Genomic DNA, 19,213 nt, shown 5'->3' on the forward strand with positions numbered 1-19,213 from the left:
GCCCATGTTGCCGCAAGTCATAAGGAGCATGAAAAACAAGTTGTATTGGAACCTTTCTCTCTCATACAACCACCGCGAATTTCCGAAGAAGAAAGTTACATTCGAGAAGGGATACACCCCCGCTGGACCGAGGAAGTATTCACCATTTCCCTAGTTTTGTCAGAGGTCCACTGGGCCATTCTACGATCTTTTTATCCAGCTCCTCAAGGGTTTCAACAAAGTCCGTGGCCGCGGTGAAAATCTAGTTTCCCGAGTGAAAGTATCCCTCGTTCTCATCATCCGCCTTACCTGTTGGATTAATATTTACAAAGGTACATACAGTGCATGATCACATTGTTTTGCCCCTTAAAACGCCCAATCGTCTATAACTTTCATCAGTGACATCAGAGAGACCTTAAGGGAGGTATGCACGTCCATACCAATAAGCGGGGTCATATTCCAGGTAGTAAATAAATGTTTAAACGTTTTTTTCGTCGAATGTACCTCAATTTTATCCGCAATGGCTTTCCTATCTTCCAAAATCTTTTCCTGTACCTTCTTTAGCAGTTGATCTATCGACAGCCTGCTAACCCCTTTCAACCCAAGTTGTTTTGCCTGGGTGACAATCTCCTCGTGTGGGGTTTGGGACGACGATGAATTTTAAGATTTGTCTTCGTTTCTATCAACTCTCAACCAACTGATCTTTCCTCAACCGGGAATACCCATGAAGGTGGTTCATTTTGGCTATACCCCTCAGGGCTTTGACGTTTTCAACTACATGTTCACTATTGGGTCAATGTCTTTATCCTATTAAACAAAAATAATTTAGGTCACCCCAAAACCACCATTCCCAATTTACTGGTTTTTAGACCCAGCTTTTGGGCCTACAAAACATATATATTCGAACACTTTCGATCCTACAATCCTTATAAAAAATAAGAAAGTCGTGAAACGTACGTGGTGCGTCATGATTTTTCATCCCATAGCTCACAATTTGCACAGCTCCATCGGTTATCTCTTTGCCAAGACGGTAGACAGCTGCTTATTTAATCTCTCACATCCCCATGTGCGAATATATAGTTTCCGCTTTCCAGCATAAGGTTATAATTTTGCAGGCCTTTACTTCGTGTCGAAGTCTTTAATGTCTTTGACAATCTAGGGTGAGTCCTGCCCTACTTTTCGCAATTTGATAATTTCCTCATCATCGCAGCGCTGTTCTCGATTGGCCTTAACAGCGGCCAGGTTTTTTTTCAGAATTTCTACCTCTTGCGCAGTATTCTATCTCTGACCAGACATGTTTGTAATCTTAAAGTCCATTATGTTTATTATATCTGTGAATTTCTATTTTTGTGTGTGTGTGTGTGTATATTTCATCCACAAAGAAAAAATTTCCCTCGACTCCAACCTCAAAATTGGGGTGTGGCAGAACTCTCATACTCATGCTACTGTTCATCTCTTAATAAGCTTTCAATTGAGGTATAAGGTATATCTGTAATAAGGGGTCAACGGGTCACAACAGTCCATTCTGTAAGACAAGTGTTCTGTATTTCAAAATATCCATTTCATTATTCAAAATTGGCTATTTCTTGATTTTCATGCGTATTTTGGCATTTAGGTCCTCCTTAACCCCTCTAATGGTCATTACGGCACATATCATTTATACTCAAGTTATTCCTCTATCAATAAACTTTAATTTGGTGTATACAATTTGCCTTTATTATGGACTGAAGGGCTGTAGTAGTCCATTCCATTATTCAAAATAAGCTATTTCTTTATGTTCAAGCATATTTCGATATCTAGGTCGTTCGTTACTTCTCTAATATGCGTGACTATATACATATTGTTCCTCTCGTAATAAGCTTTCGTATGAGGTATAAGGTTTATCTATAATAAGGGGCTAAAGGGTTGCAGCAGTCCATTCCATTATTCTAAATATCCATTTCATTACTAGTATTCAAAATTGGCTATTTCTTGATTTTCATGCATATTTTGGCATTTAGGTCCTCCGTAACCCCTCTAATGGTCATTGCAGCACATATCGTTTATACTCAGTTTATTCCTCTATCAATATAAGCTTTAATTTGGTGTATAAAATTTGCCTTTATTAGGGATTGAAGGGCTGTAGTAGTCCATTCCATTATTCAAAATAAGCTATTTCTTAATGTTCAAGCGTATTTCGATATTTAGGTCGTTCGTTACTTCTCTAATATGCGTTGCGGAACTTGTTGACTATATACATTTTGTTCCTCTCGTAATAAGCTTTCGAATGAGGTATAAGGTTTATTTATAATTAGGGGCTTTTTCGCAGCAGTCCATTCTATTATTCAAAATATTCATTTCATTATTCAAAATTGGCTATTTCTTAATTTTCACGCGTATTTTGGCATTTAGGTCTTCTAATATTCGTTGCGGAACATATTGACTATATCCATTTTGATCCTCTTGTCATCAGCTTTCGAATGATGTAGAAGGTTTATCTATAATTAGGGGCTAAAGGGTCGCCGCAGTCCATTCCATTATTCAAAATATCTATTTCATTATTCAAAATTGGCTATTTCTTTATTTTCACGCGTATTTTGGCATTTAGGTCCTCTAATATTCGTTGCGGAACATATTGACTATATACATTTTGTTCCTCTTGTAATCAGCTTTCGAATGAGGTATAAGGTTTATCTATAATTAGGGGCTAAAGGGTCGCAGCAGTCCATTCCATTATTCAAAATATCCATTTCATTATTCAAAATTGGCTATTTCTTAATTTTGACGCGTATTTTGGCATTTAGAACTTCTAATATTCGTTGCGGAACATATTGACAATAAACATTTTGTTCTTCTTGTAATCAGCTTTCGTATGAGGTATAAGGTTTATTGATAATTAGGGGCTCAAGGGTCGTCGCAGTCCATTCCATTATTCAAAATATCTATTTCATTATTCAAAATTGGCTATTTCTTAATTTTCACGCGTATTTTGGCATTTAGGTCTTCTAATATTCTTTGCGGAACATATTGACAATATACATTTTGTTCCTCTTGTAATCAGATTTCCAATGAGGTATAAGGTTTGTCTATAATTAGGGGCTAAAGGGTCGCCGCAGTTCATTTCATTATTCAAAATATCCATTTCATTATTCAAAATTGGCTATTTCTTAATTTTCACGCGTATTTTGGCATTTAGGTCTTCTAATATTCGTTGCGGAACATATTGACTATATCCATTTTGATCCTCTTGTCATCAGCTTTCGAATGATGTAGAAGGTTTATCTATAATTAGGGGCTAAAGGGTCGCCGCAGTCCATTCCATTATTCAAAATATCTATTTCATTATTCAAAATTGGCTATTTCTTTATTTTCACGCGTATTTTGGCATTTAGGTCTTTTAATATTCGTTGCGGAACATATTGACTATATACATTTTGTTCCTCTTGTAATCAGCTTTCGAATGAGGTATAAGGTTTATCTATAATTAGGGGCTAAAGGGTCGCAGCAGTCCATTCCATTATTCAAAATATCCATTTCATTATTCAAAATTGGCTATTTCTTAATTTTGACGCGTATTTTGGCATTTAGGTCTTCTAATTTTCGTTGCGAAACATATTGACAATATACATTTTGTTCCTCTTTAAATCAGCTTTCGATTGAGGTATAAGGTTTATCTATTATTAGGGGCTAAAGGGTCGCCACAGTCCATTCCATTATTCAAAATATCCATTTCATTATTCAAAATTGGCTATTTCTTAATTTTCACGCGTATGTTGGCATTTAGGTCTTCTAATATTCGTTGCGCAATATATTCACAATATACATTTTGTTCCTCTTGTAATCAGCTTTCGAATGAGGTATAAGGTTTATCTATAATAAGGGGCTAAAGGGTCGCAGCAGTCCATTGCATTATTCAAAATTTCCATTTCATTATTCAAAATTGGTTATTTCTTAATTTTCACGCGTATTTTGGCATTTAGGTCTTTTAATATTCCTTGCGGAACATATTGACTATAAAAATTTTGTTCCTCTTGTAATCAGCTTTCGAATGAGGTATAAGGTTTATCTATAATTAGGGACTAAAGGGTCGCAGCAGTCCATTCCATTATTCAAAATATCCATTTCATTATTCAAAATTGGCTATTTCCCAATGTTCACGCGTAATTCGATATTTAAGTCCTTCGTTTCTCCTGTAATATCCGTTGCGGAACATATTGACTGTATACCTTTTGTTCCTCTCTTAATAAGCTTTCGATCGAGGTAAAATATATATCTGAAATTAGGGGCTGAAAGGTCCTGCCAGTCTATTCCATTATTCAAAATATCCATTTCATTATTCAAAATTGGCTATTTCTCAATGTTCAGGCGTATTTCGATATTTAAGTCCTTCGTTACTCCTCTAATATGCGTTGCGGAATATATTGACTATATACCTTTTGTTCTTCTCTTAATAAGCTTTCGATCGATGTATCATATATATCTGTAATTAGAGACTGAAGGGTCCTGCCAGTCCATGCCATTATTCAAAATATCCATTTCATTATTCAAAATTGGCTAACATGTTTAACCCCGCCACATTATTTATGTATGTGTCTGTCCCAAGTCAGGAGCCTGTATTTTAGTGGTTGTAGTTTGTTTATGTTGTTTATGTGTTACTTATTTGTTTTTCGTTCATTTTTTTACATAAATAATGCCGTTAGGTTTCTTGTTTGAATTGTTTTACATTGTCTTATTGGGGCCCTTTAAAGCTGACTATGCGGTATGGGCTTTGCTCATTGTTGAAGGCCGTACGGTGACCTATAGTTGTTAATGTCTGTGTCATTTTGGTCTTTTGTGGATAGTTGTTTCATTGGCAATCATACCACATCTTCTTTTTGATATTTCCTCATTTTTACGCATGTTGTGGCATTTAGGTCCTCCGTAAACCCTCTTATGGTCATTGCGAATCAAAATATAGCTTTAGTGTCAACAGTCAATTTTTTTTATATTTATTTCACTATTCGCCGCTTCAATTTGAATAATGAAACATAAACTATTTCATTATTCATTATTCATTTTTTAATATTGAATAGTGAATAGTGAACTATTTCATTATTCATTATTGAATAATGAATAATGAACTATGAATAATGGACGTACTTCAGCGCGGTGTCAAAGACACTGTTCTTTGAGTTTTAAAATTTTATTTCCTATTCAGTAATTTTAAGACAATAGTATTCGCTTTCAATATACCCAGCAACGTTCTGCACGCATTGAATTTCTAATAGTCAACAGTTTAGATTGTATATAAAATCGTAAATAATTATGAAATTTTTCAAATGCTTGCAAAAATACAATACTGTGTGAAATAGACTTACGTGTTCTCGCATCCTGTCAAAACATTCCTGAAAAATAACAGTTTTTATCCATTTCAAGGATAGAAAGTTGCGCTCGTGCTTTAATCTCATTTTTGCTAGACAATCTCTTCTGACGAATCATTAGTTTATCATAACAAGTGGATTTCGTGTACTTTTGATTGGACGAAAAGTTTGGGTTTTTTCTACTCAAAGTAAGGTTGGCAAGGGAATCATTTATTATCATCTAAAAAAAAGAAGCGTGCTATACCCAAACTCGGAACTTTGATCAAACAAATCCTCGGTCCCTATCTTCCGTTCTCACCTTTTGCGGACAAAATTTTTGCCGTAGAAATTCTTTTATTAACTTTTCGGTAAGGGTGGGTTAGCGTGTCAGACCTACTTTAAAACAAAGCAAAGCCGAACAACACCCGCGATAATTCTCAAGTAGACTACTGCATATCAAGGTATAGGGGGGGGGGGGGTTGAGAACTCATAAACATTTTTAACCCCGCCGCATTTTTGCGCCTGTCCCAAGTCAGGAGCCTCTGGCCTTTGTTAGTCTTGTATTATTTTAATTTTAGTTTCTTGTGTACAATTTGGAAATTAGTATGACGTTCATTATCACTGAACTAGTATATATTCGTTTAAGGGCAGAGAAGGACGCCTCCGGGTGCGGGAATTTCTCGCTACATTGAAGACCTGTTGGTGACCTTCTGCTGTTGTTTTTTCTATTGTCGGGTGGTTGTCTCTTTTACACATTCCCCATTTCCATTTTCAATTTTATATCACTTATTTCATACGATATACAATGGTTGCTGGCGATTCATTTCATAATTTACTTGATAATGAATTGTTGCTCGCCAGGAATCGAAGAAAGATATTACCCCAACCTACACACTCAATGCATTCGACTTTAATCCTATCACACCAGTATAATTAGTTAAGCCAGACATAACTGTACAAAAAGTGTACTAATTGAAAAAGAGGGACGAAAGATACCAGAGGGAAAGTCAAACTCATCATTCGGAAATAAAATGACAACGCCATGGCTAAAAATGAAAAAGACAAACAGACAAACAATAGAGCACATGACACAACATAGAAAACTAAAGAAAAAGCAACACGAACCTCACCAAACATGGGATGATATAAGGTGCTCCGGCAGGGTAAGCAAATCTTGCTCCACATGTGGCACCCGTCGTGTTGCTTATGTTATAACAAATCCGGTAAATAATCTGGGACTCTTGTTTGATAGCTTTCTTGTGAGTAGCAATCCTCTATCAAGAAAAGCATGATAGGAAATGCAAGCACGGGAATATCGTATCAATTTGGAGATATGTACCCCGTATGCAGTTGCTGATGTAATGTTGCTACTTAGAAATGGAAAGTTCACAATTGGAAAGCTGAAAGCATCTCTTTTGTCGTAAAGTTTTGTTTTCAACCGACCCTCATTTTCAATTTCTAGATGTAAGTCAAGATATGAGGCCGACTTAACTGTATCTGTTGTATCCTTTATCTCTAGTTCGATGGGATAGATGCGTTCAACATAGTCACCAAATTTTGAATTATTTAGTGAAGGAACATCATCTATATAGCTGAAAGTAGAGTTAAAGGATATTGCTAACTTCTTATCTTTTTTCCTAAGAAGTTCCTGTATAAAGTCAGCCTCATGACAATAAAGAAGTAAGTCGGCAAGAAGAGGAGCACAATTTGTTCCCATTAGAATGCCGACAGTCTGTTGAAAAACACGTCCTCCGAACGTAACAAGTACGTTGTCAATCAAGATATCAAGCATCTTGATAATGTCAGTTTCAGAGAATTTTTTGTTTGAATCAGAATGAAACTGATTATGATCAGTTCATATTTGAAGTTACTACACTTGTGTATATTGAAGTTGTCACTATTTGTATTAAAGAAGAGTACGTAGGAATTCTTTTAACCTTAACTTCTCTGAGAAAATCTTAAACTTGTCGATGATAGCACGAATGGATATATGCCTTGTATGATTAACATTTTGCTGCAACAATATACTCTTCATCTTCCTTTCATTTTTGCTCAAGTAATGTAACACTAAAATATTTTCATTACTTTGGTGAAACAGTATTCCTTTGAATAAAATCTACTGTTTAGTTCATACAAATACTGATCTTTCATTGGCTGAAAGTTATATGCTTTAATTAGTGTCGAGCTTGCAACGGCGTTAGCTAACTTCTTAAAAGTTTTATATTTTAGAAGGTGGAAGACCTGGGTGCTCCATACTTTTTACATGGACGGCTTATGTTTCGAAGTTTCTGCCTGTCACATGTCCATTGTCCTTGACCTCATTCGCTTGGTTCAGTGACTATATAGATTGTTGGTAATGATAATTTATCACTGATTATGAGTTAAAGGATAACTATATTTGGCATGTGCGTACTTTGCAACGTCATCATACCCGTCAGACAGTTTTCACTTGACCTCGACCTTATTTCATGGATCAGTGAGCAAGGTTAAACTTTGGTGATCAAGTCCATATCTCAGATACTATAACTAATAGGCAAATCAAAATATTTCATTATTGCATGTCAGTCTCGAAGGTTTTATTTGACCTCATTTTTACGGTTCATTGTTCAGTGATAAGTTTGTGTGTTATGTGCTGTTTTTCTTAAAATAAAATCAATAGGTCAGCTATATTTGTTGCATAAAAGGATTGGATCATGTACTTGTCTGGCATGGTTCACATAAACCTAACCTCATTTTCATGGTTCATTGGTCCATGTTTAGATTTCATGGTTAAGTCTGTTACGTGGAAACCATAAGCAATAGGTCAACTATATTTAGTGTATTGAATAATTGTAAGGTGTACAAGTATTTCTTGTTTGGTTTATTTGACCGTGACCTCATTCTCTTGGATCATGTTAAATTCATGTGATAATTGTAGTAAAGCTTTATAATTAGGACCACCAACATAATATCAATGGTCAGTAATGAAGGCGAGACATTTCAGCATGTGCACTCTTTTTGATATAATATTCTATGCCGTATAACTAAAACAAAACATTATAAAATAGTAAGCTCCGCTTTCATATTGACCAACACTATTCTGATGTATTGATCGTGTACTTCGTGCATAAGATTTATGCTTGAAAAATCGTAAATTTGTTTGAAAAAAAGAAGTTGAAAATGTTTTGATTTACGGATAATTGATTAGCGATAAGTGATTAAGGACATTTTCAGCACCATTGACCGCACAGTTTATTGATATAGATAAATAGCAACATATTCTAGTCCTATAAAAAGATTGATATTTACCTAACATTTTCCGAGCTAGTTACATCTTCATTTGCTAATTTCAGCTTTAAGACACATGATAGTGGATTACATAGAAACACTATTGCCTTTATCATACAAGTCTATTTTTGCCGAATTTATAAAATTAAAGGTTTCTTTTTACAGTAGATAGATATAAGAAGATGTGGTATGAGTGCCAATGTTACATATCTCCATCAAAGTCACAATTTATAAAAGTAATATAGGTCAAAGTACGGTCTTCAACACGAAGCATTTGCTCTTACAGTTAATGTGAAAATTAAAAAAATGTGATATGATTTGTAATGAAACAATTCTACAAAAAAGTGACAAAGAAATATAGCATTGTGACACCATACGGTCAGATATTCCTGAATGCAACCTATCAAATTATACTTATCACTTGGTTAATACTAAGAAAAGAAACACAATTGGTGCCATATCCTCAAATGTAATGTGCACCTCTTAAACTTTGAAGAATTTGAAAATAGTTTGAGTAATTCTTTCTCTCCAGTTTATTTTATTAGATGCGATGTTCAACGTGTGATTAATTACTGTATAAAATTATGTTCAACTTGTTATCATCTCATAGATAAAAAAAATATTAAACATAAAGTATCTGTGTCTTGTTTCATAAAAAAAAATCCAACAATATGAGGTGGTGAATTGTTATCATAGAAACAATGGTATGTCAGATTCGAATAAACAACGTCCCCCAGAGGAGTATACCACGTTTTCAGATAATATCAAATAACAAAAATTGTAGATTTTTCTACAATAACTGTTTACAGATGCTTTATCATATCCCACAGACCTACGGAGGGACTGACGAACGATAGATAAATTACTCATATGGTAGAATATTTTTTATTAAACATTTTATATTGAATTTTCGACTGAAAATCTGTTTTTCTTTTTTTAATTTAGTCTTCTTATCATCATTGCTGAACGTTTTAATGAGTAATTATAACCTCTCCATGCGTGCCAGTTGATTCCATCAGCATTAGAAGAATGTTTACCGGAAAGGTAAAGTCCATTCAGATTAGCACCATGACAAGCGCCATACCACCACCCTCCTTTGTATTTTGTTGCGCAATTGTCAGAAGAAACATCATTATCCTGGTCTTTTGTAGAGAATTTTTTGTCATGATGATGAGGGGACAGAGAATTTCCTGTAAACCAAAAGACAAGAACTATTTGACGATATTGCAAAAAAAAGAATAAGTTAAACTATCGGTTTGTATTAGTGTTCGTGTAAACAACGCAAGACATGTATCATGTATATGTGCTTTTGGATTCAGTACAACCCTACGAGGTTTATTTAATTTATAAATCCAAGTTCAGTAAATACGTCTTGCAGATTTTTTTCACCCAAAGTTATCAAATTAAAACCACACTTTAATGATTTAGCATTACATATCATCTTATAAAAAGCACTTTAAAAAGTACGAAAAAAATCAGATGTACAATGTATATTTTACACATCAACAATTCTGATTTCGCCAAATGCTATCGATTATATAAAAAAAAAAAAACCAAAAAAAAAACATTTGAATTCATACATGTAGAGACGAATATAAGTTTTCATTTTTTGAACTGTGATCTTCATAATCATTTGTATATATGTTATTATATCATTTGTATGGTATTATTGTTCATATAACTCCTTGTGTATTCAACACTAAAACATCCTTATTTTGTTTTGTGTTTAAAAGTTTCTGATTAACGGTACCTTTAAAAAAGCACTTCACAGGTAAAAAAAAACCTGTAATATTGTAACGTGTAAATTAGGTAACGTGTCTCTTTTTATCATAGGAAAGATTCGTTATCATTTTGATACTGATTCCTAAATGATATATTTACAATTTATAGAATTATTTAATATGTAAACTATATTTAGACGGAGATTATCGCTGCACAAAAATTCGCAACCCGTAATGGTCGTGACTAATTTAAAGTTGAGAGAGTGCATAACAGTCAGTTAAATATCCTCTAGACTGAAAATGAATTTTACCATCGTCCTCGGATTGTCCTCCTTTCCAAATGAGCAGATACCATAGCACACAGTCTATTTAAAAACCTCATTATCGTTTTGATAATTTACGTGTAAAACTTTGACTAATTTTTTTATCAAAATATTTAATAAGACCAATTTGTTGAACTTTCAATCATCAGCTAAATTATTAAAAAACAAAAATACCGAACTCAAAGGGAAAATTTCAAATGAAATCCTTTATCAATTGACAAAATCTAAAGCAAAAAGACACTAAACAATTTACTTTCACGATTGTCAAATCAGCTTGTCTGTGGATTAATTATGTTACATTAAGAAATGATGTAAATGGATATGTTACGAATACAAGCACTGAAAACAAAATAGTTATAATGAAATGTGAAGAAAACATACAATGTTTTTTTCAGTTAGGTTAAAACACGCAATCATGATGAAAATATTCTCCTGTTTGTTAGAAAAGAGACATTTAAAACAAGTTTTCTCATTTAGATTTAGAAGAAAAGTTTTTCTTTTTTTTGTAATTAGTTAAACATACCTGCATTCCCCCTATAAGTACCAAAAGTCAACAGGTATTTCGATTTCTCATTCCCTACTTTAACGTTATCATATTTAGCATAACGGTTCTGATTGGAGAAATCTTCCATGGTTATCATCAGTTCATATTTTCCTTGTGCCGTCAGCATATGGAGTCTATCGTTACCTGAAAAATAAAGTATTTAAGGATGTAAGCAGGTAAGGATTATGGTTTTTTTAATGATGGAACGATACAGGTTACTATTTTGCCCCATATTACCCACTGTTATTTTTTAGATATAGGAGGATGTGGTATGAGTGCAAATGAGACTTCATATATATATGTATATAACGTCTGAGTCAGTGACAACTCTACAACAGATTTATCCATCGGATCACCAGCAATGATGGTGATACATGACTGTGTACATTATGTATATACAACTTATCTAAACATCAACCAAACAATGTTAGATCTGTAAATTTGCTTTCGCAAATTTTTTAAAAAATTGCGAAAGCAAATTTACAGATCTAACATTGTCGGGTTGATGTTTAGACGAGTTTAGACGAGTTGTATATATATAATTCGACATCATAATCGGATTTTAACCAATGAAATACTGAGATCAAACGAACAACACGTTGATTAAATTTTTGTTATACAATGGGTGCAGAAAGGGATAAATTGACGAAGAATTAAAGAAATATATATAATGTCGAGTTCGATGTTATACAACGCAATAATGACCAATTTAACATATTATTACCGATTGTCAATTGGAAATGTTTTTTTTTTTTAGTTTTTCGACTCAATCAATCAAACTATTTGTTTTCAAAATTTAACACTATAAGGTATGGGGGAAATCTGCATTCAAAATATTTTTTATTGTCATCTGCTTCATCAGAATAATTTTTTTTAATTAAAAATGAACCTAGTTTAGATCGTTAAAAGTCTGTTCAATTAAAGGAGTTGACAAAATATGTTTTTGTCCTTACGCTCACGCTCGGGTTTAAATTATAATATATCTGTCCAGGACATGTGAAAATATGATACAATTGTAGGTTTTGCAGGAATATTTTTTTAAGTAGAGGTTGTTATACTCTGATTGACAATGAGGCATATCTATCCTCCACGACCATACAATAATTCATAGTTTTAAAAGATTAACATATACTTCATACCTAACCAAAATTCACTCCTCAGACTTCCAAATCCTTCTTTATATTCTTTCCAATCTCTGTAAAAATCTATTTTACCATTCATTCTTCTTTGAAACACCTAATAAACATAGAAATAGATATCGAAATTCTTTATTGAAGCAACCATGGACCCTTGCTAGTTTTCAAATCTATACAATCACAACGATTTTTTTACGACTATAAAATGATAGAATACAACATTATTGAACAATAAAAAAAATAATACCCGAAAATATAAATAACGTTTTGAATATTGTATTAGATTAAAAGTAAAATTTCTTGAAATTTAATCCTATATCTTCATTCTGTACATGGTTCTTTTCTGTAATCAATATTTTATAACCTAGTTCTTTATTTTTACACGTTTATTTTTCATTTGAAGTCTTTTGGGCTCTATGTTTTCTTTAAATTGCTTCTTTTGCTTTTCATTATTATCTTTTACCATTAATCTCTATTATGTAAAACCCATACCAATCCTCAAATATGACACGTCAAATATATTTTACCTCTATGTGAACAATGGTGTATAAATAGTTTTTTTTTAATAAATACATTAACTGCTAATAAAAAAATAGTTATCAAAGGTACCAGGATTATAATTTAGTACGCCAGACGCACGTTTCGTCTACATAAGACTCATCAGTGACGCTTATATCAAAATATTTATAAAGCCAAACAAGTACAAAATTGAAGAGCATTGAGGATCCAAAATTCCAAAAAGTTGTGCCAAATACGGCTAAGGTAATCTATAATAAAATTGAGAATGGAAATGGGGAATGTGTCAAAGAGACAACAACCCGACCAAATAAAAAACAACAGCAGAGGGTCACCAACAGGTCTTCAATGTAGCGAGAAATTCCTGCACCCGGAGGCGTCCTTCAGCTGGCCCCTAAACAAATATATACTAGTCCAGTGATAATGAACGCCATACTAATTTCCAAATTGTACACAAGAAACTAAAATTAAAAAATACAAGACTAACAAAGCCGGAGGCTCCTGATTTGGGACAGGCGCAAAAATGCGGCGGAATTAAACATGTTTGTGAGATCTCAACCCTCCCCCTATACCTCTAACCAATGTAGAAAAGTAAACGCATAACAATACTCACATTAAAATTCAGTTCAAGAGAAGTTCGAGTCTGATGTCAGAAGATGTAACCAAAGAAAATAAACAAAATGATACAATAAATAACAACAGACTACTAGCAGTTAACTGACATGCCAGCTCCAGACTTCAATTAAACTGACTGAAAGATTATGATTTCATCATATGAACATCAGGCACAATCCTTCCCGTTAGGGGTTTAGTATCATACCATCATAACATATATGAGAAGAACATAACCCGTGTCATGCCAACAACTGTTTTTAGAATAAATGTGTTTAGTTCCGATGCAAAGACCCAAAATATGCAATCTTTAATGACTTGACAACAGTATCGTAATTATATCCCTTCTTAATAAGTCTATTCAAAGGTTTTTTAAGTTTCTGAGGTGAATACTGACACCTTTGTGCTTTATAAAGAATATTTCCATAAAAAATTGGATGTGAAATACCTGAACGTATTAGAAGTCTGCATGTTGAGCTATATTTACGAATGATGTCTTTATACCGATGATAAAATTTAGTAAATGTTTTGACTAGTTTGTGATATCGAAAACCCTGGTGTAATAATTTTTCAGAAATACATAAATTTCTCTCGTTAAAATCTAAAACATTGTTACATACACGAGCGAATCGTACAAGTTGAGATATATAAACACCGTAAGATGGTGACAAGGGAACGTCACCATCTAAAAACGGATAATTAACGATAGGAAATGAAAAATCATCCCTTTTATCATAAATTTTAGTATTCAGCTTTCCATTAGTGATATAGATATCAAGATCGAGAAAAGGGCAGTGGTCATTGTTAGTATTAGCTTTATTTAAAGTAAGTTCAACAGGATAAATTTCATTAATATACATACTGCAGTCGTCATTATTGAGAGCCAAAATATCATCAAAATATCTAGAAGTATTATTAAATTTGTTTATCAGATGTTGTTTCGATGGGTCTTTGCTTATTTTTGTCATAAATTGTAACTCATAACAATACAAAAACAGGTCCGCAATAAGTGGTGCACAGTTAGTCCCCATTGGAATTCCGATAATCTGACGATATACGGAATCCCCAAAGCGAACAAAAATGTTATCTAGTAAAAATTCAAGGGCATATATAGTATCAAAGCATGTCCAATTAACATAGTTTTTTTTTGTTTATTGCTACTAAAAAATGACCTCAACGAGTTTGAACATATATATTCACATTCTGATTTTTTGAATGCCCATTTAATTAGGTGTGTGAATTTTTTCTTAATGAGTATGTGAGGCAATGTGGTATACCGTGTAGAAAAATCAAAACTTTGAACAGATTCAAAATCACCAATATAAGCATGCAATTTATCAAGTACTTCCAACGAGTTCTTGACACTCCAGAAGTAATTTATTCCACTATTTTCGAAGGCCTTATTTAAACAATTTATAATCAGGTTTTTAATTGTACCAAGTGTGCTGGTAAGAAGAATAGACAATTTAGTAGTTGAACAATGGCTTGAAGACGAAATAAATCTATATTTGTAAGGGGTTTTGTGTAGCTTCGGAAGCCAATACATAGTTGGGACTTTCATTGTATTTGGCTCTGCTTGTAAAGCGGTGACTAAAAGTTTATGTTTGTTACAGATTTCGTTTTCTGAAAATGGAGTCAGTTGGAATGTTGGTGAATTGGTGATTTCCTTTTTCAGAACCTCAATGTAAAATTTACGTCAAACAATAATAATATTATTAGCATACATGCCTGGGATAAGAAAATCCTTAGTTTTTCGAAAATTTCAAAGTTTTGTAAACAGGAAATTTATAAAAATGACCACATTATTGATATTTATGTCAACACCGAAGTGTTAATCATGTCAACATCGAAGTGTTGACTACTGGGCTGGTGATACCCTCGGGGACGAAACGTTCACCAGCAGTGGCATCGACCCAGTGGTGTAAATAGTTATCAAAGGTATCAGGATTATAATTTAGTACGCCAGACGCGCGTTTCGTCTAAATAAGACTCACCAGTGACGCTCATATCAAAATATATTATAAAGCCAAACAAGTACAAAGTTGAAGGGCATTGAGGTTCCAAAATATAAAAATATGTCATCCGTTAAAATAACATAAACATTATTTCGACAACAACGTACTTTTGTCTTCCCTTTAAGAGTATACCATCATGCAGGATGATTGTTAACTACTTATTAGTGTATAATATATTCACAATCGAAAGTGTGAAAGACAAAACTGCATGAGAGCTAATTTATTGCAGGAAAGGCAGAAAAATATTTGAAACAAGAATGTGTCCCAAGTACACGGATGCCCCATCCGCACTATAATTTTCTATGTTCAGTGGGCCGTGAAAATGGGATAAAATCTCTAATTTGGCATTTAAACTAGAAAGATCATATCATAAACTTTCAAGTTGATTGGACTTCAACTTCATCAAAAACTACCTCGACCAAAAACTTTAACCTGAAGCGGGACAGACGAACGATCGAACGAACGAACGGTACGACCAACGGACGGACGGACGAACGAACGGACGCACAGAACAGAAACATAATGCCCCATAAATGGGGCATTAAAAAGTCTTACCGTCCAGCCGCCGTTCACACTTTCTGTCGTCGTATCACAGTATACGTTAAATCCATCAGCGGAGCCTTCTGGGTAAATTTTATAGACACCACTCTTTTGTTTGATATCAATGTCTGTACAATCCCTCGGACGGTTTTTGAAATAGCCATCTACATATAAAATGATTGTATTAATTTGGAATACGGATTAATATTGGAATATTTTTTTTCATTTATTATCATTGGTGTTACTAAAAATAGAATGATTACAATCGTTTTGGTACGATTTAAATTATTCTTGATATATAGATCAGAAAATCAAAGTTGCAAAATTGAAATAAGTAAACCTTATAAAGTTAAAACTCAAAAAAATTTTGAATTTTTGTCTTTTATTTTTGCTAGAGTGCTTTGTCTTTATGCCTTTTTGTGCTTCTTTGTTACATATTTGTTTGTTATCACAGTTATGAAGATAATTACACTCTGTTGACTGCTGTACCCTAATTTTTGACATTTTTACCTATTATGTCTGTTTGTTTTGTTTACATATCGTTGTCAATATATTGGAATTTGATGCAAATGTCATACAACTGAGAGGTATAGCTAGCTATAAAACCAGGTTTAATCCACTATTATCTACATAGGAAAATGAATGTACCAAGTCAGGAATCTGACAGTTGTTATCCATTCGTTAAAAGTGTTTGAGATATAATTTTGCCATTTGAGTTCAGTATTTTTGTGAGTTTACCTTTTTCTCTAAAGTGTTATATTGAACTCTATTTAACACTTACATGCTTATATATAACATTGGGTTTTTTTTTCTTCAAATATCTCAGTTTAATTTCACATGTGTCCTGTTTTTAACACGATTTCATTAAAAGAAAAATAAACTTGTCTTTTCAAAGTATTTTAAAATGAAATTTCTTTCAAGCGTTACTATGCATTGCATTTGAATATCATAATCGTGTATGTTTTAAATTCAATAATATTCATGTATATGCAATCTGCAATATGTAAATGTATATTAAAATCCTTTTTGTATTTTCGTAATTATGTTTCGAAACAGATGAATAATTCTGTAATACAACTACAGACATTTAATAATTCAAGAGTTGTATTGATGCAAATTATGAAGAAGGGATTTTACTAAAAGTTGATGAAAACGACACAATCCTGACATACAAATGTACAATATGAGTTTTATGGTTTGCAATTGACCTATACGGACATACAGAGGGCTAATAAAATCAATTTGCATACTAAAGATGTGGTACGAAGGTTTTGTGAATATACCTTTTATATACAAAAATAACCCAGTTTGGTTACTTCAAAAAAAATGATAGACAAGACGTCCTTTTAGGACAAATGTAAGACTAACACTGAAAAATTCTTTACAGTTTTAGGTCAATCATGAAAATCAAATGATCAGATATTTAAGCTGGATTTGTTTAGCAAAATTAATTTACGAAAGCATAGAAAAAAATTCACGAACACGAATACAGCAATTTACTCCAACCAATTTGCGTTGTCTTACACTAATTATACGATTACATCAATAATTAAAAAAAACAAAAAAACGACAAGTTCTATATACAAATGAACCGAGGTGGAGGAAGCCTGAATTCACGGATTGGACCACCGGAAATTTCGGTATTTGTAAAAAAAAAGATTAGTCGAAAAGACCTCCCCTGTGAGAGATTCAAACTCCTAACCTCATGGTAATGGTACAGTAAATAACCTACTTAGACCACTTGGCGCCCTAGGAAAATCTTAATCAACAAACTTAAGAAAATAAGGAATCTCTATTCAAAAGAGATATAACATGTAAAAGAAATATTTAAAACTCACAACGTCATGGCAATACACGAAAGATATCAAGACAAACAAGCTCGTTTCGTCGTATTGTATGGTCATATATTTATTGGATGATCTCGATCTTATATCTGCCGAAATATACTGCTTTTAAAATCAATGCTAGGTCAGCATCCCTTATGCTATCTGTAAGTGATGTGCAATAATTGTCTCAAACATTTACTGTTTAGTTCTTATTCTATTATACTTACTATTGTCTTTAAGATGTGCGTTAATGCTGGTAACAAATATTCCACATATCACAAGGAAAGAAATCTCAAGTGATTTCATTGGAGCTGTTCAGTGGTGGTAAATCTTGAACATTGGATAGAGATGTTTTAAGAATGAAATCAAGAATATATTTAAATCACAACATCGTGTGATAATTTTTTTTCAACATATACATGTATATTGATTTTTGTAAAAATATGATATTGTCTGCCGATTTTGCTACTCAAATAACATTGCCATGTGTTAAAACTATACCGTATGGGATAGGTAAAGTATGTTTCCACAATACTGCAATATGAGACACGGCTTTATGATCTCCTATAGCTATAGATATTGAAATGTGAAGAAAAAAAGTCCGCGCCAATGAAAGTATAACAATTCATTGTTTGGCTCTTTTACATTAAATACGCGTTTGATAAGTACATGTATAACAAGAAACACTCTGGAGAATATTTATTATGAATATTAAGTTATCCGATCCCTGATCCCTTTTTTTCTATAGCATTAACAGGAAGGTAACAATCTTCTCTAAAATAACATACGAAGAGACCACCAAATTACACGAGTACTACTTAAGTGGTTTACAATGTTGCCATGCAAACGATTACCAAACCTATGATTTATGAATTTAGCTTTAGATCGATTAAAAAGACAATTCCTTCTTCTGTCTTTTACAGGCTGAGGCTGCATCTAGTTTTTTTTAGAATAGAAAAAGTACTGTTGAGGTAGTGTTGAGCATTTGAGACATTCAGTAAATATTGAACTAACATATATATTTAACAATTTAAAGCTAATTTTACAGGCTGAGGCTGCATCCAGTTTTTTTTTAGAATAGAAAAAGTGCGTACTGTTGAGGTAGTGTTGAGCATTTGAGACATTCAGTAAATATTGAACTAACATATATATTTAACAATTTAAACCTAATTTAAAAAAAAAATATAGCTATATTACGCTACTTCATTGACAGGGAAAACGTAGATGTTTCAAATACCAGATGCATGTTTGACTGTGGTTGTATCTGCATATCTAAAATACTGAACTTTCGGAATTGAATTCGACCTCATCATAACAAAGTGGCATATTACTTTTCTCTATCACTCATTGTAAAGAACGTATCTTCTCCCCTTCCCCGAGTTGTTACCAAATATGATCATTTTGTTGTTAAAGGCA

General features: G+C 33.0%; 1 protein-coding gene across 1 annotated transcript; it reads right to left on the reverse strand.

Annotated features, from left to right (window-relative positions):
• Positions 1 to 9,433: 9,433 nt before the first annotated feature.
• Positions 9,434 to 18,161, reverse strand: LOC143080021 (ficolin-1-like). Its single transcript, XM_076255661.1, has 5 exons — positions 18,025 to 18,161; positions 15,987 to 16,135; positions 12,292 to 12,388; positions 11,132 to 11,296; positions 9,434 to 9,754 (listed from the first exon to the last, which is right to left on the reverse strand). The coding sequence occupies exons 1-5, from the start codon at positions 18,101 to 18,103 to the stop codon at positions 9,501 to 9,503; spliced, it is 744 nt and encodes a 247-aa protein (XP_076111776.1). The 5' UTR covers positions 18,104 to 18,161; the 3' UTR covers positions 9,434 to 9,500.
• Between the last annotated feature and the right edge of the window lie 1,052 nt (positions 18,162 to 19,213).

The sequence above is a fragment of the Mytilus galloprovincialis genome, chromosome 6 (genome assembly GCF_965363235.1).
Source record: "Mytilus galloprovincialis chromosome 6, xbMytGall1.hap1.1, whole genome shotgun sequence".
Classification (NCBI taxonomy): Eukaryota; Metazoa; Mollusca; class Bivalvia; order Mytilida; family Mytilidae; genus Mytilus; species Mytilus galloprovincialis.

What these genes read in the sequence shown, in the direction of transcription:
- LOC143080021 (XM_076255661.1), bottom strand. Translation starts at nt 18,103, where the DNA reads ATGAAATCACTTGAGATTTCTTTCCTTGTGATATGTGGAATATTTGTT. An exon ending in CGCACATCTTAAAGACAATA is followed by an intron (nt 16,136 to 18,024) that starts GTAAGTATAATA and finishes TTTTATATGTAG; the next exon opens with ATGGCTATTTCAAAAACCGT. An exon ending in TACTTATAGGGGGAATGCAG is followed by an intron (nt 9,755 to 11,131) that starts GTATGTTTAACT and finishes TTTGGTTTACAG; the next exon opens with GAAATTCTCTGTCCCCTCAT.